Source organism: Moschus berezovskii, chromosome 3 (assembly GCF_049115385.1).
Source record: "Moschus berezovskii isolate FMDL1 chromosome 3, NW_MosBer_1.0, whole genome shotgun sequence".
Classification (NCBI taxonomy): Eukaryota; Metazoa; Chordata; class Mammalia; order Artiodactyla; family Moschidae; genus Moschus; species Moschus berezovskii.
The window spans coordinates 94,440,478-94,458,580 of record NC_142462.1 but is presented as its reverse complement, the minus strand read 5'-3'; the positions used below and the strand labels follow the sequence as shown (position 1 = coordinate 94,458,580).

Genomic DNA, 18,103 nt, shown 5'->3' with positions numbered 1-18,103 from the left:
TAAAAGTTGGCAGAGTAAAAAATAATAAAGGCGTGATCAATTAAGTACATAATTTCAAAACAAGTTTACCAGAGACATAGGATTTTTATAATTTGGTAAATCAAATGTATTATTGTTGAGTTTTCAATGACAAAAAGTTTTATGTGGTGAATCTAAATTCCAGCTTCTAAATAGGAAATGTCTCCTGATTGAATGTGTGCCTTCAATTAATAACTGCTCATCTTCAGTAGTCATTTCTTGCCTAATTGTTTATTAGGTAACCGACTAGACAGTTATTCTTTTATTTCATTAAGAGTTTTTTTTCCTTTGTTTTTCTTCCTGCCTGTCCTTCTCTCTCTCTCTCTGAAGCTATACATACTCAATATACAAAAACTCTAATGAATTTGAATGATAAATATACACCAATGAAACCATTACTATCATCAAAGCCATAGACATACCATACCTTCCCAAAATTTCCTTCTGCTTCTTTACTATTTCTTCTTTTGCAAAATATATATATATATTTAATATTACATTAAATATCATATGTTTAATAATAATAGAATACTAATTCCTCATATAGCATCTATGTAGAAGATAATGTTTTAAGAACTTTACATATCTACATTGAATTTTTATAAAAATCCTATTAGGTAGGTATTACTATTACTACTATTTTTGTAGATGGGGAATCTCAGACAGAGTTTAAGTTAACTTGATCAACATCACTAAGCTTGTGTTTAAATCCATGTTGGCTTGATTCTTTCATACTGTATACTAAAGACCATTTTTGAGTGAATTAGCAAATGATTATTTTAAGGGAAGAGATTTAATTTTAAATAACATTTGTAAAGTTTTTATATAGAAACATATGAAAATAAAAGATCCCAAATATTAGAAAGTCCTCTTCTAAGAGAAATTCTATAGGCTAATGAAAAAATGTTTTTAATACAAAATGGTACACCACGAAATATAAAGTGGTTCTTTCTATATCTCACATGTCCAGACTTCTTAAAGTTTTATTATCAATAGTTCATTTTATGGCCTTCCAGAAAAATCAAAGAAGGTATGTGTACATCAACATATACAAATGTGTATAATACATACATATCTGTATTATTTTGTATTGACATATATGTTTGTGTTTCTTAAATGTATATGAACATTTTACATTCACACATATTTTTAGTAATATTTAAAATAATAGATACAGATCCTGAAACTGGGCACTGAATAATGTGGGAAATAACAAGGAGACAGAATTATAAAAAGAATAGTCTATAAAGTGATTTCTTAATTTATGCAAAGTTTGGCTTAAAATAGTTCAGTATATAGTGCCAAAATTTGCTACCTGACTTAAAAAATCACCTCCTTTTAACTGTTTTGAAATAAAATAATTTTACTTTTCATTTAGGTGATTTTGAACGTATTTGGACCCTACACAAAAATAATAAAATTCTTTGAGAAATCAATAGGCACTTTACTCTAGGACTATGTCAATCCTTTATATAGTACCCTATTTTCATAAAGAAAAGTTTATAATAATTTTCTAAATTACATTTTTATTAGCATATTTACAGTGATATCTTCTGGTATTTGATATCAAATTCATGTAATTTTTAAAGCCTAAAGCACAAATGCTATATTTAAAAAAAAATTCATCATGTATACACTGTAAATTCATTAAGCTTTTCAAAACAACTGTCTTTCATTTAAAACATGAAAGAAGTTGCAAAGTTGTCTATGAAGGGTTGGAAATAATATTCACTTAATTTCCATAATTAAGAATTTCCTGAAATGGAAGTAATTTCCTCTTGACATTTATTCTTATATCCTATTTCACAATGATGTATCCCCTTCTGAATGTCTGAGAAGCCTTGAAATTAGCATATTTTTTCTAACTACAGCAAAGTTCTGATAAATTGGACAATGTGAATAGAGAGGATTTGACTACTTTCTTAGCAGTACACATTTGTAAAAAGTTATATGTAACATTTTATAAAATACTATGAAACATCAGAAGACTCAATTGAATATCAACTTCAATCCTCATTTTTAATTTCACAAGGATGAGTAAACCAAAGCCTAATCAGATATTTTCAGGTTTGATGTTTTTAATATTATTGACTTGGATATGGTTGGTCTTGAGTTCAAACACATAGAAGTTAATATTTTACATTAAAAAATATGACATATTGCCTGGAACTATTGTCATTGTTAATAATAATAAAGTTATTACCATGAAATGCCTACACAGCAAACTGATTCTCTGTCAATCCCCAAGTGAGATGACGAAGCCAGGCATTGAAGTCCAATCTATTTTGTTGATTATGAATCTTGCTTATTGTAAACTATTTTCCTGGTTAGGGGAGACATCCTTTTAAGAGCATTTGAATTTCATTGTATCTCATTATTTCCATCACTCTATTCTGGTCAGGTTTTCTATCACTATCAGGAGGCTCATTATCCTGAATTTTCTCTCTGCAGATAGAGGTGTACAACATTTGATGTGTCTGGTACTTGCATCTGTGCTCTTGTTAATTGTGGCTACTTCCATTAATTTAACACTTAGCTGTATAGCATGGTGCTCAAGCATGTAAACTCCAAAGTTAAACCATCTGGTTTTAAACCCAAATTCTGTTACCTCATGTGAATGATTCTGGTTAAATCACATAATCTCTTAAGCTTCAGTTTTCTTATCTGTAAAATGGTACTATTAATAATAATGCTACTGATCTCATATGGTTATTGTAAGGGTAATGTATGTAAAACACATGAAGTGCTCAGTAACTGCCGGGTTTTGTTTTGGTTTCGGTCAAATATATTACTATTATCATCAACATGTCTTCTCTCTTAATCAGGTTCTTATTGTATGTTTTGTTAATTCATTATTTGTTTACTGAGTTAATTTGTGACGACACAATTGATCATCAACCTTTTCTTTATTGAGAATAATATTCTGAAGAATGCCCCAAATCTTAAAATTTTTTCATTATTTTATATATATATATATATATTCATACTGGGCTTTCTTTTTGCCTAGCAAATCAGGTCTGTTTAACTGTGCAGTGAATAAAGAGATTTGAAGAAAAAAAATAAAAATAAAATAAAAAATATGAATGTAATGTTTATTAGAGTAAACCTTCTTAGGCTGAAAAAATAAGAATTCAGCCACAAGTCATGGTGTTGAATAAAATGCAAGTTATGATTGCTACAATTATAACCACTGCTCATCTTAAAAAGATCAAGGTAAAAGCAGTATCAATTGAAAAAAATTCTTAATGTCTTCATTTTAGCCAATATCTTCCTCTCTTCACTGGGTCCCACTGCCTCACAGAAATCATCTTTTAGGGAATTTTACTTATTTACATTGTTTGTTTACTCTTTGCTAGTGGCAGTACCAATCGATGCAGCAACTTTGGAAAATTTGGCTTTATCCCCCAAAGTTGTACATTCATACCTGTAACCTACCAATTTCACTCCAAGTTATATACACAGGAGAGATAACTGTACATGTCAACAATTTGCAAAGGAGCATTCTTCTGAAAAATTCAGAATCAAACTGAATGTCATCAACAGAGTGGTTGAATAAATTGTAGTATATTCACACAATGGAATAAAATATTATATAGCAGCCAAAAATGAATTATAATGCATAGCAACAACATGGATGAACCTAAGTAACAAAATATTGCATGAAAGAACCAAAAAGACTGCACACAGCAAGATATTCTTTTATAAAGTCAATAAAATCTCCACTAAAAATACAGCTTTCAGAAAGATAATTTCAAATGATGACTACCTATAGCACAGAAAGACAATGGGACAAAATGGAAAGAAGAGGTGCTTATGATTAGATTTAGGTAAATATCAATGAAATAGCTTTTGTTTGGTGGTATGTGCATATTACACTATTAAAAGTTATTAAATAAAATAATGAGGAGGACCATGATGGATGAATGACAGAAGTGTGTCATGCAAAAGGGTAATAATTAGTTAAATTCTGTGCACCTAAAGTAAAATAAAAGCACCGCATCTTGGACTAGTTCTTTAAGCTATTTGTATCAAACATTTAGCTTTCTTCAATATATCCTATTGAAATGTAAGATCCTTGGTTATAATTTATCAATTTAGCTTCATCTTGAAGATTTTCTGTAAAGTGTTACAAGTATCTGCTTACTAACTAAATTTCTAGAATATTAATTGCCAAAATTTTGATGAAATTAAAGGAGTTGTTGTCCCCTTAATAATTCTAGGGGAAAAACACAATTTTTATTATGATTTTCATAATAGAAATGTACTATTTAAATAAGCTTGAGAACATCACCTCAAAATATGATATATAATGCTGAACTGAAAAACATTTTAAAGTATTATTTAATTTTAATCTTAATATGTATTTTCATTTAATGATTAAAACATACCTTAATATTTTTGGAGCAAAGTGTAAATGAATCTGATATTTCAAATTTTGAATTTCTGCTCTTTAGACCAAAACAAGTCAAACAAATTATTTAACACTGATTTCATAGCCTGCTTTCAAAATTGTTGATGTTAAAAACAAGAAAATCATCTCTTTAGATGACTGTCTAAATCCAAAGTTGAAACTTCAATAATAAATTATTTTTAGTTTCAACAAGATTTAACAGATTAGCAAATTGGTAATTTAGCAAATTTCCAAGAGAAGAATGATAAAATGAGACTTATTACATGAATTTGTTTATCTGTGTTTCCAGTTCATAGTCCCTTCATTCATATATAGATGCAAACATATATTTCATATGTATTATTACATAAACAATTTATAATCTAATTAAGGACTATGAAATATGCAAATAACATACACACATATGTATAATATGAAGTCATTGAAAGAAACGTAAGTTTTATTTATATTACAATGAAATGCCATAATCATCTACGGTCTTTTTAAGTGTGCATATACACTACCTGATTTTGTCTGCAATATTTGATTTAAAGAGAAGGAAATATGGAAGAAAAAAGACTTCCAGTGTATTGCACTCCAAAGAGCACTAGACCTCAAAAGTTCCCCCAGAAATCGAGCTTATGTTCTTCCACTAACTAGTTCTATTTTTCCTATTTTATTCAAGGAAATTAGGAATTATCTACAAGATGATTTCTAAAGAACCCTGTACCTCGAAATTCCATGATTTTAATACCTTTTTACTAAAGCAGAAAATCAGACATTAGGGAGAATCCATAAGCACATTCCTTTTTGACCCAACAAAATGTCTAATGTGAATGACTGCTGCTGCTGCTAAGTCACTTCAGTCGTGTCCAACTCTGTGTGACCCCATAGACGGCAGCCCACCAGGTTCCCCCGTCCCTGGGATTCTCCAGGCAAGAACACTGGAGGGGGTTGCCATTTCCTTCTCCAATGTGTGAAAGTGAAAAGTGAAAATGAAGTCGCTCAGTCATGTCTGACTCGTAGCGACCCCATGGACTGCAGCCTACCAGGCTCCTCCGTCCTTGGGATTTTCTAGGCAAGAGTACTGGAGTGGCTTGCCACTGCCTTCTCCAATGTGAATGACTAGGTCCATCTAATTTAAGAATACAAATACATATGCTTATGTTTCATTTCCAAACACCACATTTGGTAAAAACTGGAAACAATTTCATAAGTCCCAAAGTGTTATCCAAAATAATATGCATAAGGATATTTCTCCAAAATGCATTAATATTGATATAGGTTTCAGTTCAGTTCAGTTCCGTTCAGTCGCTCAGTCATGTCCGACTCTCCGCGACCCCATGAATCACAGCACGCCAGGCCTCCCTGTCCATCACTAACTCCAAAGTTTAATTTCTGCAGCACAGTGAAAGGAAACCAGTTCTCCATTAAAAATATACAAGACAGTAATAATGAGAGTGTGATTGTCATTTTCACCTTCCCCACAGGCAAAGGAAAGTAAATACGAGGACTTTTTCCTTTGTGACACCCCCATAAGTCCTAGTTTGTTCCACCAGGCATCAAACCTCTTGGATAAAACTTCTGGGTAGGATGCAGAACTATTTGGAGGTCAGATGTTTTAATGAAAAGAACATGTCCAAGTGAGATGACACACTGAATTCCCTTAGAAACAGGAAGTATTTTCACAAGTTGCTTATTAAGGAGATAGACAAATAGAGGGATAGATAGATAGATACCTTTATGCTGTTAATCCAATTGTTCTTCCAAACCCAAGTTCTCTCCAATTATCCATTCATAATTATGTTTTACTCTCTAACACAGTGTTTCTTAACAAAGCAATGCCTCTGTTAGTTCTCATTATACATTTGCTACAAGCTAGTCCCAATTTAACTTGGGTTAAAAATATATATCCTCTGGCAATTTTCACAGATTTCAAGACACGTAAACCATTTTTACTTTCAAACTAACAAAACACCTGAAGATGATATATGTATTTCAGGTTGGTACCTATACAAGATTGAAAAAAAAATGAAAAACCTTTAAATAGAATCCAAAGTGTAGGTGATATTCTTAAACACTAACATTAGCATTGACAACTCTAAGTCTGTAAATCTATATTCAAAAATAAAGAATTATCCTCAGTCATTTCCCAGATTGTTCCATTTCTATTGAAAACCAGTTTTGTCTTTTCAGCTAAAATGTGGAATTTCAGTTTTTTCATTTGAACTAGATTTATTTTTGTCAGCTAGGAAGAATTTAATCATGCACTCATAAAGTACTCCATTTTTCTGGAAAATCTCATGAATAATTGGATATAAATTTGAAGTTAAGGTAAGTATAATGATTCTAGCAAAGAATGAGAATTTATACGTGGGAAAGAAATTAATGTTAAAATGAGTATTTTAAGATTTTAAATGTTTCAGGGCTTGGGCTCATTTGAATACGGAAACCATATCCCATTCCTACCCTGCTCACATCTCTCTAATGTCTCCTCATGGTGGGAGATAAGTCATTTCAGTTGTGTCTAACTCATCACGACCCTATGGACTGTAGCCCACCAGGATCGTCTGTCCATGGGGATTCTCCAGGCAAGAGTACTGGAGTGGGTTGCCATGTCCTTCTCTAGGGGATCTTTCTAACTGAGGGATAGAACTTGCATAGCTTATGTCTCTTGCATGGGCAGATGGGTTCTTTACCTCTAGCGCCACCTGGGAAGCCCAATGTCTCCTGATTATGTCTCACATGAAACCCAGAAAGATCTTTACTATGGTCCACGATGTCCTACATCATGTCATCTCAACTACCTTTCAGATAGTATTTGTTACTAAGATCCTCCCTCGCTTTGCTTCAATTACAGCCTTAGGGGGAACACACCAAGATTCCTCCCGCCTTGCAGCCTCAGTACTTCTTTTCTCTCTTCTAAACTCTTCATCCAGATATTCAGAGGACCCTCTTCATCCCTTCAAAAAGCCATCATCACCCTTGGAAAGGCTTTTACTATACTCTATCCACAATAGCACACTTACTACCCTTATTTTCTTTATAGCACCCACCACTACCTGGAACTATATTATATATTTGTATTCACTTTCTGCTTCTCCTACTAGAATACACAGATCCTAAGGTCTGAAAGTTGGCTATTATGCTTACTGCCACGGTCACTGACAGGTAGCAAGTGATCAACAGAAGTCTATTGAATGTAATTGAACCCTATGAGTCACATTTTTATCTCCTGAGAGCATAAATAACTGGTAAGACTTTGGGTTTCCAAAAGCACTGTTCCTGGTGTTCTTAAACGTGAAGAAAGTGAGAAAGATGGAAGAATGAGGCCCACGTAAGAACAAAAGGGACAAGAACTTTTACTTTTAGAACAAAACTTTCCCATTCTATTTGACATTATTTCAACTGTCATCCTACTCTTTTCTGCTATGTTTTTCTCATTATTAACTTCTGATAACTCACTCCCTACTCTCCCCACACTTTTATGATTCGGATCTTCTTTACATAACAGATTTGTCAAACTTTTCAGCGCAAAATTGATTGTACTGTGCCAGAATAGGTATCTGCATGGATATTTACATTCTGTAAACCCACCTTTTAATCACATAGAAAGAGGACTTCTTCCTGAATGGAGAATATATTTATCTCATATGTCATTTACAGACAATAGTTTTCTGTTTTTTAATAACTCTATGTTAAGAGTGAACCTAAATAAAGGAAAAAAGTCCAATTTGTGTTTACCAAGACAGAGAATACTTTTCTAGCGACTAAGTTTCCATCATCCAGGTATCTTTCTGACACATGTGCCCCTTGAGTTACTCATCTTTAGAAAGAGACTGAGCCTGAAAGAGAAGACAGTACATCTCTGCACAGATTCACTTACACTATAACATATCTCCATATGCTTCCCAGAGCCACCTGCAATTTACCCAGCTTTCACCAGAAAGCAAACTGATTAAGGAAATAGCCATTGACAGCCTTTAACTTTAACTTTGCAGAGAAGAATGACTCACAACCCTCCTTAGTTAAAAGAGAAAAATAATAAGGATGGATTGTAGTACATCCAAAGACAGAGTTCAAATAACAAATTTCAAGTTTTTTTTTTTTTTAAACACGGAACAAAGCATAAGATTAGATTAGTGGACTCTTGCTAATGCTGCAATGGTATGAGTTATGGCTAAGGAGCTCTCCATGGTGTCCACATATCCTCTCATGGCATGATCATCAACACAGTAAACAGGTAAGAAGTCTCCAAAAGGTATAGACCCAAACCTCAAAAGCCTTTCAAGGTAGTTAGGTGGGCAAGATGTAAAACCATCAATTATATCCAAAAAAAATAGCACTTACTACTGTGAAGTGTAATTTCAACTAGAGATAATGTAAGTTTGAGAGGCTGAGAAGGCTTCAAGGAGAAGTTCAGTGTAAAAGCTGGCTCTCAAAGGAGAAAACTAAAGGACAAAATATTCTAATGGAATTTACTAACACTAGGAGAAAGGCAGATGTACACAGACATGTAGAGGTGGCGTTTCACCCTGAGTTTCTCTTCAATGGCAGACCATACCCCACACCATCAAATGCAGCTGCTGAAGTTAGTGGGAAAACTATATACTCATGCTCAGAAAACAATATAAGACATATGGAGAGTAGGGGGGAAAAAGAGCAAAATTATTCTTACAGCTCAGAAGAACAATACCTCCTTTTCAGGGAAGTTCTTTTCACCATTCCCCTTCTTTCAGTGAAAGAGAAGTTAAATTGTACAGTATTTAACAATCCACAGGCCAACTCTTTTTTAGATAACTCAGGCAAAATAACTGATTCACTTTCTTATCCATCAGGCCAGGTACGATTTCACCATTAAGTAGGTTTTCCCCAAATGGTCTAATAGTTCACCAGATGAGAATACATGCTTGTGTTGTGCCAACTGGGCACCTCAGGATGAATTCCAGTACTGTGTGAATGAATGAGAGTTAGCAGTGATACTGAGAGATGTGGAAAACGCAAGTCACAGAGAGTAGCACTAGGAGAGAAATGCATTAAAATAATGCAGTAAAGAACAAATTTATCCCTCTCTTATCTCTGAGCATCAGCAGTAACTCCCAGATAATTATTATTGCACATTGCCAGATAATGTTTTAAGGTCTTAAGAGAATAAAAAGAGTAAAAAATGAAATTTCAGAACGTACCACTAATATTAACTGTGTAATTATGAGCAGGCAAAAAAAAAAATCGTGTATGTGTAAAATGATGGATTTTAAATAGATAACATCTAAGTTTCCTTCCACCAATAAATCAGAAATTAGGGAATAAGAAATTTGAACTTCCTTAATTCATCTTCAAAGACGAGTAAAACTGGGAGGAAAGTTTACACAGATACAAAGTGCATGACATCAGAATTAAATGAAGTGACCACACAAAATATGTATTAGATCAAGTCTATCTGCACTTTAAAAATAAATCCTGAAAAGAAAAAAGAATATTATATCAGATCCACTGAAAATTAGAAAATGATCCCTTTTCTAGGATGCTGCACCCAGAATATATATATCTTCTCTTCCTGACATACCTGTGTCTAACAACCAAGAAAATGCTCATAGAAAATAATGCATAAAGATGGGTAAATACACACTTTTTAAAAATATACACCTCATGTCAAATATTACCTCTAACTCAAATGGTGACTAGAACAAAATGTACACACTTAACATTTGGTTGCCCATAATGTTAAAAGAGGAATATATATCACATTTTCTACATTTCTTTATAAATTCATTTTCAATTCTCAAGTAACTTGATCTATAAAGAACTTAGTGAAAATGTGTTGTAGTATGCCAAATTAAAAATGGATGTTACTCACAGCACGGCTCTTCACCAAAAGATATAAATTTTGGTACCCTCCCCCTGCACCTTGTAAAGACATATTTGATTAACACATTAGGAGCTCTCCTGGTGGCTCAGATGGCAAAGAATCTGCCTGCAAGGCAGGAGACCTGGGTTCAAGCCCTGGGTTGGGAAAATCCCCTGGAGAAGGAAATGGCAACCCACTCCAGTATTCTTGCCTGCAGAATCCCATGGACAAAGGAGCCTGGCAGACTACAGTCCATGGGGCTGCAAATAGTCAGACATGACTGAGTGACCCTCACTTAGCAGTATTTATGCATGTGGTTTTTCAGGTGGTGCAGTGGTAAAGAATCTACCTACCAAAGCAGGAGACAAACCAGGAGACTGGTTCCCACTGAAAAACAACAATGGATATGTTACTGTCCAGAGGTCATTAAGACTAGAGCGGAGTTCCAGGTTCTTACTTGCCCAAAGCAGTTTAGGGTAGTAATTAGAGATTACATTACAGAAAAAGAGGGAGGCAGGAGAGTCAAGAGGTCATCAAGGCCCCATGTAGGTCAACAAGTGTGCTCAGAAAGAGCAAGGGGACATACAGGGCCATTCGATCTAAACATTGTTTAAAAAAAATAAATACTTTTCTGACATTCTTTCATTCACTTTGAAAACTGTGCTTTTGATATTGCCAACTTTAATTAATAGGAAGTGGGTAGGCTTAAAATTATAAAGTATTAATTTTACTGGCAAATTAATTAACTACTTATATAATGAGCATGGATAAAATATAGAATAATCACATATTTGCTATTTCAGGGAGTACAAAAATGATTAGCTGAATACACAATAGTAAACCCCACTCATTTCTTCAGACCAAAAAACCACCTGAATATTGCCTAAAATGACCTGAGAGGGTAACAGATAATTCCGCCAGTACTGAATTACAAAATTCTTGGCTCTTTCTTCTCATGTAGATAATGTTTGTATAAACTGAACTTTTGAAAACCACTGTCTAAGATTCCATTTTCACTTCTATTATCATTAATTGATGAACATTAGCTCCATTAAAAATAATAACCATATAAAAGAGCTCATACACTGTAATGGGAAATTCCTGGTCATCTCTCAGACACAGACTGATTTTACCTTCAACTACTGCATATTTTCCAAAAAGTTTGAATCTTACACTTCATCACACAAGACTACAGCGTAAAAAATAAATTCAAGTAATGGCTCTGTTGAATATTTTCTACTCTTAAATAAAGCTATTGAGTCACAATGCAGCCAAAGTTAAGACACCAAAAAGGCAGGGATTTTTTTAAATCTATTTCTTCAGGAAAGTATAATACATTTTATACTTTGTATATTTTGTATAAAATAGATATACATTATATCTATTTTGATGAGAAACAGAAGACATTTTTTGAGGAAACTTTGCTATATTATAAAGCATATGCTTTGTTAAGTGTTCATACATGTTCTCCAATAAATGGATTGTATCTTGATTGCATCAACATTTCTACATCTTAAAAATTAGTGCTATATTTCTTCAGGATCGTTAATTACCTTAATTTCCTGAAAATTAAAATTTTCAACTATAGTGGAACTTAAGTCTAAAAAGTGACTCCCTTTTTGGTTCCAAGTACTGAGAAAGTGTGTTCACTTAGCTTTTCTTATGTAGTAACATAAAGAACCTGTAAACTGAAACAATTTCATAGATTTTACTCAGGCGTTGTGATTTAGTTTCTCAAATCATTTCAAAAAGTAGAGGTTTCTGAGCACTTTATTTATATAACAAAAATTGTCATTAATGGTTAACATTTCCTTATCTTCTCTTGAAAACAAAAATAAATTTCAAAATAAAATAAAAATTTGAAAGTCATTTCAGAAAAGAAACTTTAAAATAATACTAACTTTTCCTATCTGAACTAGAACTTTCCAGTCAGATGAAATTAGCACCTCATCAACATTCATTATAATAATGCCTGTATTCAATCAGGTAGAGGGCATATAATATTAAAATGACTTACTGATACTTCATAAAAAACACTGCCAGAGACACCTAATTTTTCAAAATATATTTCCTTTTAATACTTCTTCTTTCATTTCCACTCAACATAGAGTCCTCTTTTTATTCATGTGTACTTCTCATCCGAAGTTCTTCTAGTAATTTACACCATCCAATTGCCCTTAATAAAGACTTCAAATGACATAAACACAACAAACCTCTTGGCCAGAATGAAGCACCTACAGTGCTAAGGTATTCTGCATCTTACCAACAAGATAAAAGGAAAATACAAACAATTGGATATAGAATTTTCACTGATTCATTTTTACAAATCCATCAGTAGGTCTTCAAAAATATGTGAGACTAAATCAAAACCATAAGTCACTATATTTTACTTTACCATAATTTCTTAACTTAGCCAAAAATTCTTCACATCTAAAATATTCCATTAGTTAGCCATAGAACAACATGAGAAATTCTGTTCAATAAAATATGTCTAATAAAATCAAGTTGACTTTAACCACACTGTCATTTAAAGAAGTCAATTAAATTAGGCTGAAACACAAAATTTAAAAAGTAGCCTTGGGAATAACTTTTTTTCTTACAGCCATTACCAAATCCTTATTGAACTGATTAATTATGCAAGAAAAGCAGCATAGAGCTGAAGAAAAGATGGCACTAACATCACTGCCTGGCTTATCTAAGAACTCATAAAAGTTAAAGGATCTTATCATTTTATTTTACCATAGTCTCTAACATACAAACGCTGCTACTTCTCTGCAGTTTAATTAAAATGAGTAATAATATCATATCTTTCTTCAATCATCTAAAAATCTTAATTCTAGCTTAAATTTTATTTTAAAGAACAATACTAATTAAGAATACATCCCTTTGGTTGCAAAGCACCATTAATGCCAAGCAAAATAATGAAGAAAAGAATTCTAGAAGGAAATCAGGACGCCAAATTCCCTTATACAACCAGACCTTGGTGACCATCAGTCTCATCAGCTACTACGTTGCCCTCTTACGTGGACATGGGCCCATTGCCTGATGGGATCTGCAGTTTCTTTAAAAATGTGTGGATAAGTCATTTGCTTCTTTATTTGAAACTATGAACTTAAAATCTTAAAATATGTTGCAAATATCATTCTACTGCATTTTGTTGAGTTGATCAGTTTCAGTTCTGATATCCTAAAACACTGCATAACTTATCAGCCATTATGAAAATCCATACAGATGAATATGTGCATATGTATCACAAAATCCTTTGATAATATCTACAATCTATGTTTTAAAATGTTGTAAAGTGAGAATTATATTTCTTAGTGGGAAAGTGTATGTCAAAGTATTCATATGAAAATAATACTTCAAATATACATGGAAACTTTTCATTTCAATGCAGTGAAGCACTTTCTAGGCATTTCAATACAGTTTGTATTTTCATACCTTTACTTGGACACAAATTTTGTGTTTTTCACTGTCACTGTGTTTTTATGTGTTCATACATATAATATCAATGACTTTATGTTCAGGAATTCTAAACTTTATGTATTTATCACTTTCAGGCATTAATATTCAACACTGGCCAGCAACTCCCTAAATACTTCAATCACTGTATCATACTCATTTCATAGATCAAGAGTTCTTCAAAACCATTTAAAGAATATTTTCCTAAAACCATTTAAGAATGAGAAAGATTATTTGCTCTGAATAAGTATATAAACTTGATATCTGCACAGCAATCACATATTTAACCTCCATCCCATTTCCCTTGATGGCACCTACCCTAGCGTTGTCATGGTGACGATGGTGTACCAGAAAGCAGCAGGGATGCTGGTGAACTTGCTGGCCGAGGACCCCTTCTCTGCGTAGAACATAACTGTAGCGAAGATGATGATAGCCATGGTGAGCGAGAAGAGTAAGAAGCCCAATTCTGAGGCACAGCTCTTCAGCGTGTACCCCAGGATGCGCAGGCCTTGAGAGTGGCGGGAAAACTTAAAGATCCGGAAGACCCGGAAGACGCGGAGCGTGACAAAGGCTCCACTGACATCCTCGTTGTCTGTCATCACCAGCCCAATGTAATATGGTAGGATGGCCACCACGTCTATGATGCTCATGACGCTACGCACAAAGCGGTAACGGCTGGGAGCTGCCGCCAAGCGAAGCAAGTACTCCACTGTGAAGATCATGACACAGGCTGTATCCAAGCAAAAGAAGGCCACGGCGTACCGCTCCCCACAGGGCAGCTCTTTAATGTGACCCGGGCTGGACCCACATGGCACTGTTTCTACCACATTAGCGATGACTGAGACGGCAATGAAGAACCCGGTAACATAGTAGAACACCAGGGCCATGGTGCTAGTGTGGGGGTTCTCAAAGGCCCGCCAGACCCTCTGCCGAGCGGTCATGGTGGGCAGCGCGCTCTCTCCGGAGTTGTCCGTGTCAGCGTCGTCCTGGAGACGCTCGGCGTTCTCTCGCCGGCGATCCTTGTACTCCTCGTAACAGCAGTCGCCGATAATTTCTGGGATGAGGCCAAAGAAGGCCAATTCTTCATCATAAGCGGAGATGCACTCATGGCGAGGATAGTGGAGCTTCCCAGTGCGGTAGAAATTCAGGATGTGGCGAAAGATGTCTGGGTCACGGTCAAAAAAATACTGCTGAGTCTCCGGATGGTAGAAAAAATCCCTCTCTGAACTACCCAGCAGAGTATCTGGGTAACGTTCCAGGGTGTCCTGCCATGTCTGGAAACGAGTGCCACTCACGTTCAGCACAATGAGAGCATCTTGAGTCCTTTTCCTCTCCTGCCTCGGGGGAGCTGGCATGGGCCCCGAGGCCACAGGCATCCACCCGATGGCTGCTGCCCTTGCAAAAGGCAGCCACGCTGCTACCCCCGCCGCCATGGTTGCTTCAAGCGGAGGCTGGAAGGGCAATCAAGACTCTACAGTGGGTCCCTCAATGGAGCCACAATCACCCACTTCCGCCCGTCAAAGAAAACACTACTGAGACACGTGGTCCAGAGGTATCGGCCTTATTCAAGGGAGGGCTCCTGATGAAGTCACAGTTAGCAGAAGGGCAAGTGCCCTCAAGGACGGGTAATATTTTTGGAGTAACAGAAGGGGGTAAATACAATGTCCTAACAATCACGCCCAACAGAACCTAACCAAACCTCTTTCCAGCAGGTGGACCAGGCCAGCCCTGGCACAAATAAGTACACAGGTGACTTTAGATGCTGCAGATGATTTCAAACAGGTGTCTCTGATTTCTTCCCCGACACAGTCTGGATAACGTGGGGTCAGTATGTGTTGGGTAGGATAGAGCAAGGACACTCACTGAGTGGTATTCTGTTGAAGAATCAGGGAACCTTTCCACCCTCCCTTTCAGCTCTTTCAAACCTTCCCTTTTCCAAGTGGCCCTTCCCGCCAAAGGAGTCTCAAAAAGGCGACCTGTTGTAGTAGCCTCCAAGATGCGGTCTCAGCCGCTGCCCCACGTCTCCTGGGGAGTCCGGTCGCCGACTCGACTCCTCGGGCCGTATAGTTGCAGAGACGGAGGTGCTGGGCGGTGGGCCGGACTTGGTGGGGGGACGTTAGTATAGATCCTCCTTCCCCGCGTCTACGAGCACCCTCCGGGTTCTGCCGAAAGCGCTCGCCCAATCGCCCCTTCACTCTCTTTTCAAGTTCAGCTCAGGTACAGTGTGACAGTTACAGCGCCCGGGAGCTGGCAGGCGCCGCCGCTGCCGCGGCAGCAGCATCTGCTTCCGCGCGGAACGCGCCTCGCCCGCGGTACATACCTGGCAAAGTGCGCGCCGGGGCTGAGTTGCATAGAGACTTTCTCCTCGTCGTGCACCCGGAAAGGGCTCCCGAGAAAGCAGCTCGCGAGCAGCCTAAGCCGACGCGCCGATGGGAGCATAAATAAAGCTCAAGCGAGCTCTTCTTCCCCTTCCCCCATCCCTCCGTGCCTCCCTCCTCCTTTTCACCTTCCAAAAGCCAGGCGCAGGCGAGCCGAGCAGCAGCAACAAGTTCAAAAGGTGCGGGGGAGGCGAGCACGGAGGGGACTCGCTGCTGCCAACTTACTGCGCCGCGGCGAGGGCCGGGGCTGGAGCGGCGCGGCGCGGGGCGGCGGGGCGGCGGGGCTGCGGGGCGGCCGGGCGGGCGGCGGCGGCGGCGGCGCGGCGGGGCCGGGGCCGGCGCGGGCAAACGCCGGAGCGCGGAGGCAAGGGGCGCTCGGTAGCGCGGGGGCGCGGGAGGGCGGCTCGCTGCTTCCCCGCCAGTGGGTGGTCCGGCATCTCCCCCCGGCTCCCCGCGCCGCTCTGCTTGTGCGATCAATAAATAAGGAGAAAATAAATAAATAAGCGCGCGCCCGCCCCGCCACGCAGGTTATGAAAGGCGTCTCCTGCCTTTCCCTCGGCTTGACCTTTCTCCGCCCCCGCCTCCTCGGGCTCCTCTCGCTCCACCCTGGCCACCCACCAGCCCCGGCGCAAAAATGTCACCAGGGAAGAGCGTCCAGGTGGATCTGCTGGGGAGGAGAGCGGAGCCGCGTTGAACAAAGGGAAGCTTCACGCGCTGGGCTGCGGTGGTTTGGTGGAGGAGAGGAGCAAGGGGACCGACGCCTTGCTGCTGCCTGCCTGGGTCCCGGTTCAAGGCGAGCGAGCGTGGGAAAAAAAAAAAAGAGAGAGAGAGAAGCTGGGAAGGAGAGTGAGCAGAGCGGAACGCGCAGGAATTGGCTGTCTTCTGAGGGCTACTGGGTAGCAAGACCTGCAAAGCCCCGCGGCGGAATTTTTAAGTGCTTTTTCCCTCTTTATTTGTTCACACCAGACGTTGACGTTGCAGGAGTTAATATGTCATCTGTCCAACTTGCTGAAAAGTCAGACAGTCACCTCGGTCCAGGTCTCGCCGCAACTCCTTTTCCCGTCCTTTGCAAATGACAGGAAGGATTTAGAACCCTTTTCTAAATGTCAGCGTCAAAGGACGTGCGTCTCCGTGAGTCTGCGTCCCCTTCATTCTCTCTGCGCCTCTCTGCGCACACATCTGAAATGGTTAAAGTAGTTAAAGCTGTCCCTGTGAGGGGTAGGTGATGTGAGAGACTAGGAAATTGTCGCGGCCAAGCGTTGTGTTTTTCGTGTACCCCGCCCCCCAGTCATTTGGGCATCTGCCTTAAAACCAAACATATAACATTTATCACCACTAGGTGGCGTGAATGGCGAGAAGTTAAACCCACACCTCAGGTTTGGACACTTTAGAAATGTAAGAATCAAAATGAACTGACCCAAGAGAGCATCAGATCACGTTAACATCCTCAAATCCACCGACCACCAACCTTTTTAGTATTTCTAGGAGATATACCACTCACTTCTGCGCCTGCATTTTGATGGATATGGGATGGAATGTGGAGAGTTTCCGTTGAAATGCCTTTCAAAATTAAAGCTAGATTACTGAGTAATAACAATAATAAAAGTGCTTGGAAACAGTGACGTTCCATACATGTTGATTAAGGAGAGACGCCCAATTTCTGCCTGAAAATTACCTTTTCAAGATTCGGTTTGACTGTTCTTGATTTGCAAAATAAGTAAATTGGACTGTGATATATAGTCTTAAATTGAATCAACTTTCAAGCCCTGGAGGTCTTAGGCATGATGTGTCAATCTTGAGATTTTGAAATAGAATACCTCCAAGAAAAGTTGTGAACTAAACAACAGAGTACATAGAAAATCACCAGAGAAGAAGAAAAACAAACCTTACAGTGCACAGGGTTTCCTGTCGAGATGCAAAGATGGTTTCGTTTTGTTTTCTTGTTTACTGCTGTAGAGGCTTAGGGTATCCGTAGTAGTTAAAGAAGTCGGAGCTAACATAACATGT

At 37.8% G+C, this 18,103-nt stretch overlaps 1 protein-coding gene across 1 annotated transcript in view; it reads right to left on the bottom strand.

The window, feature by feature from the left end:
* The window catches only part of KCND2 (potassium voltage-gated channel subfamily D member 2), a 572,219-nt gene extending 557,056 nt beyond the window's left edge, over nt 1–15,163 (bottom strand). The window contains exon 1 of the mRNA XM_055421166.2: nt 14,037–15,163. Coding sequence (XP_055277141.1) covers nt 14,037–15,151 — 1,115 coding nt within the window. The 5' untranslated portion in view covers nt 15,152–15,163. The remainder of the gene's footprint in view (nt 1–14,036) is intronic.
* Between the last annotated feature and the right edge of the window lie 2,940 nt (nt 15,164–18,103).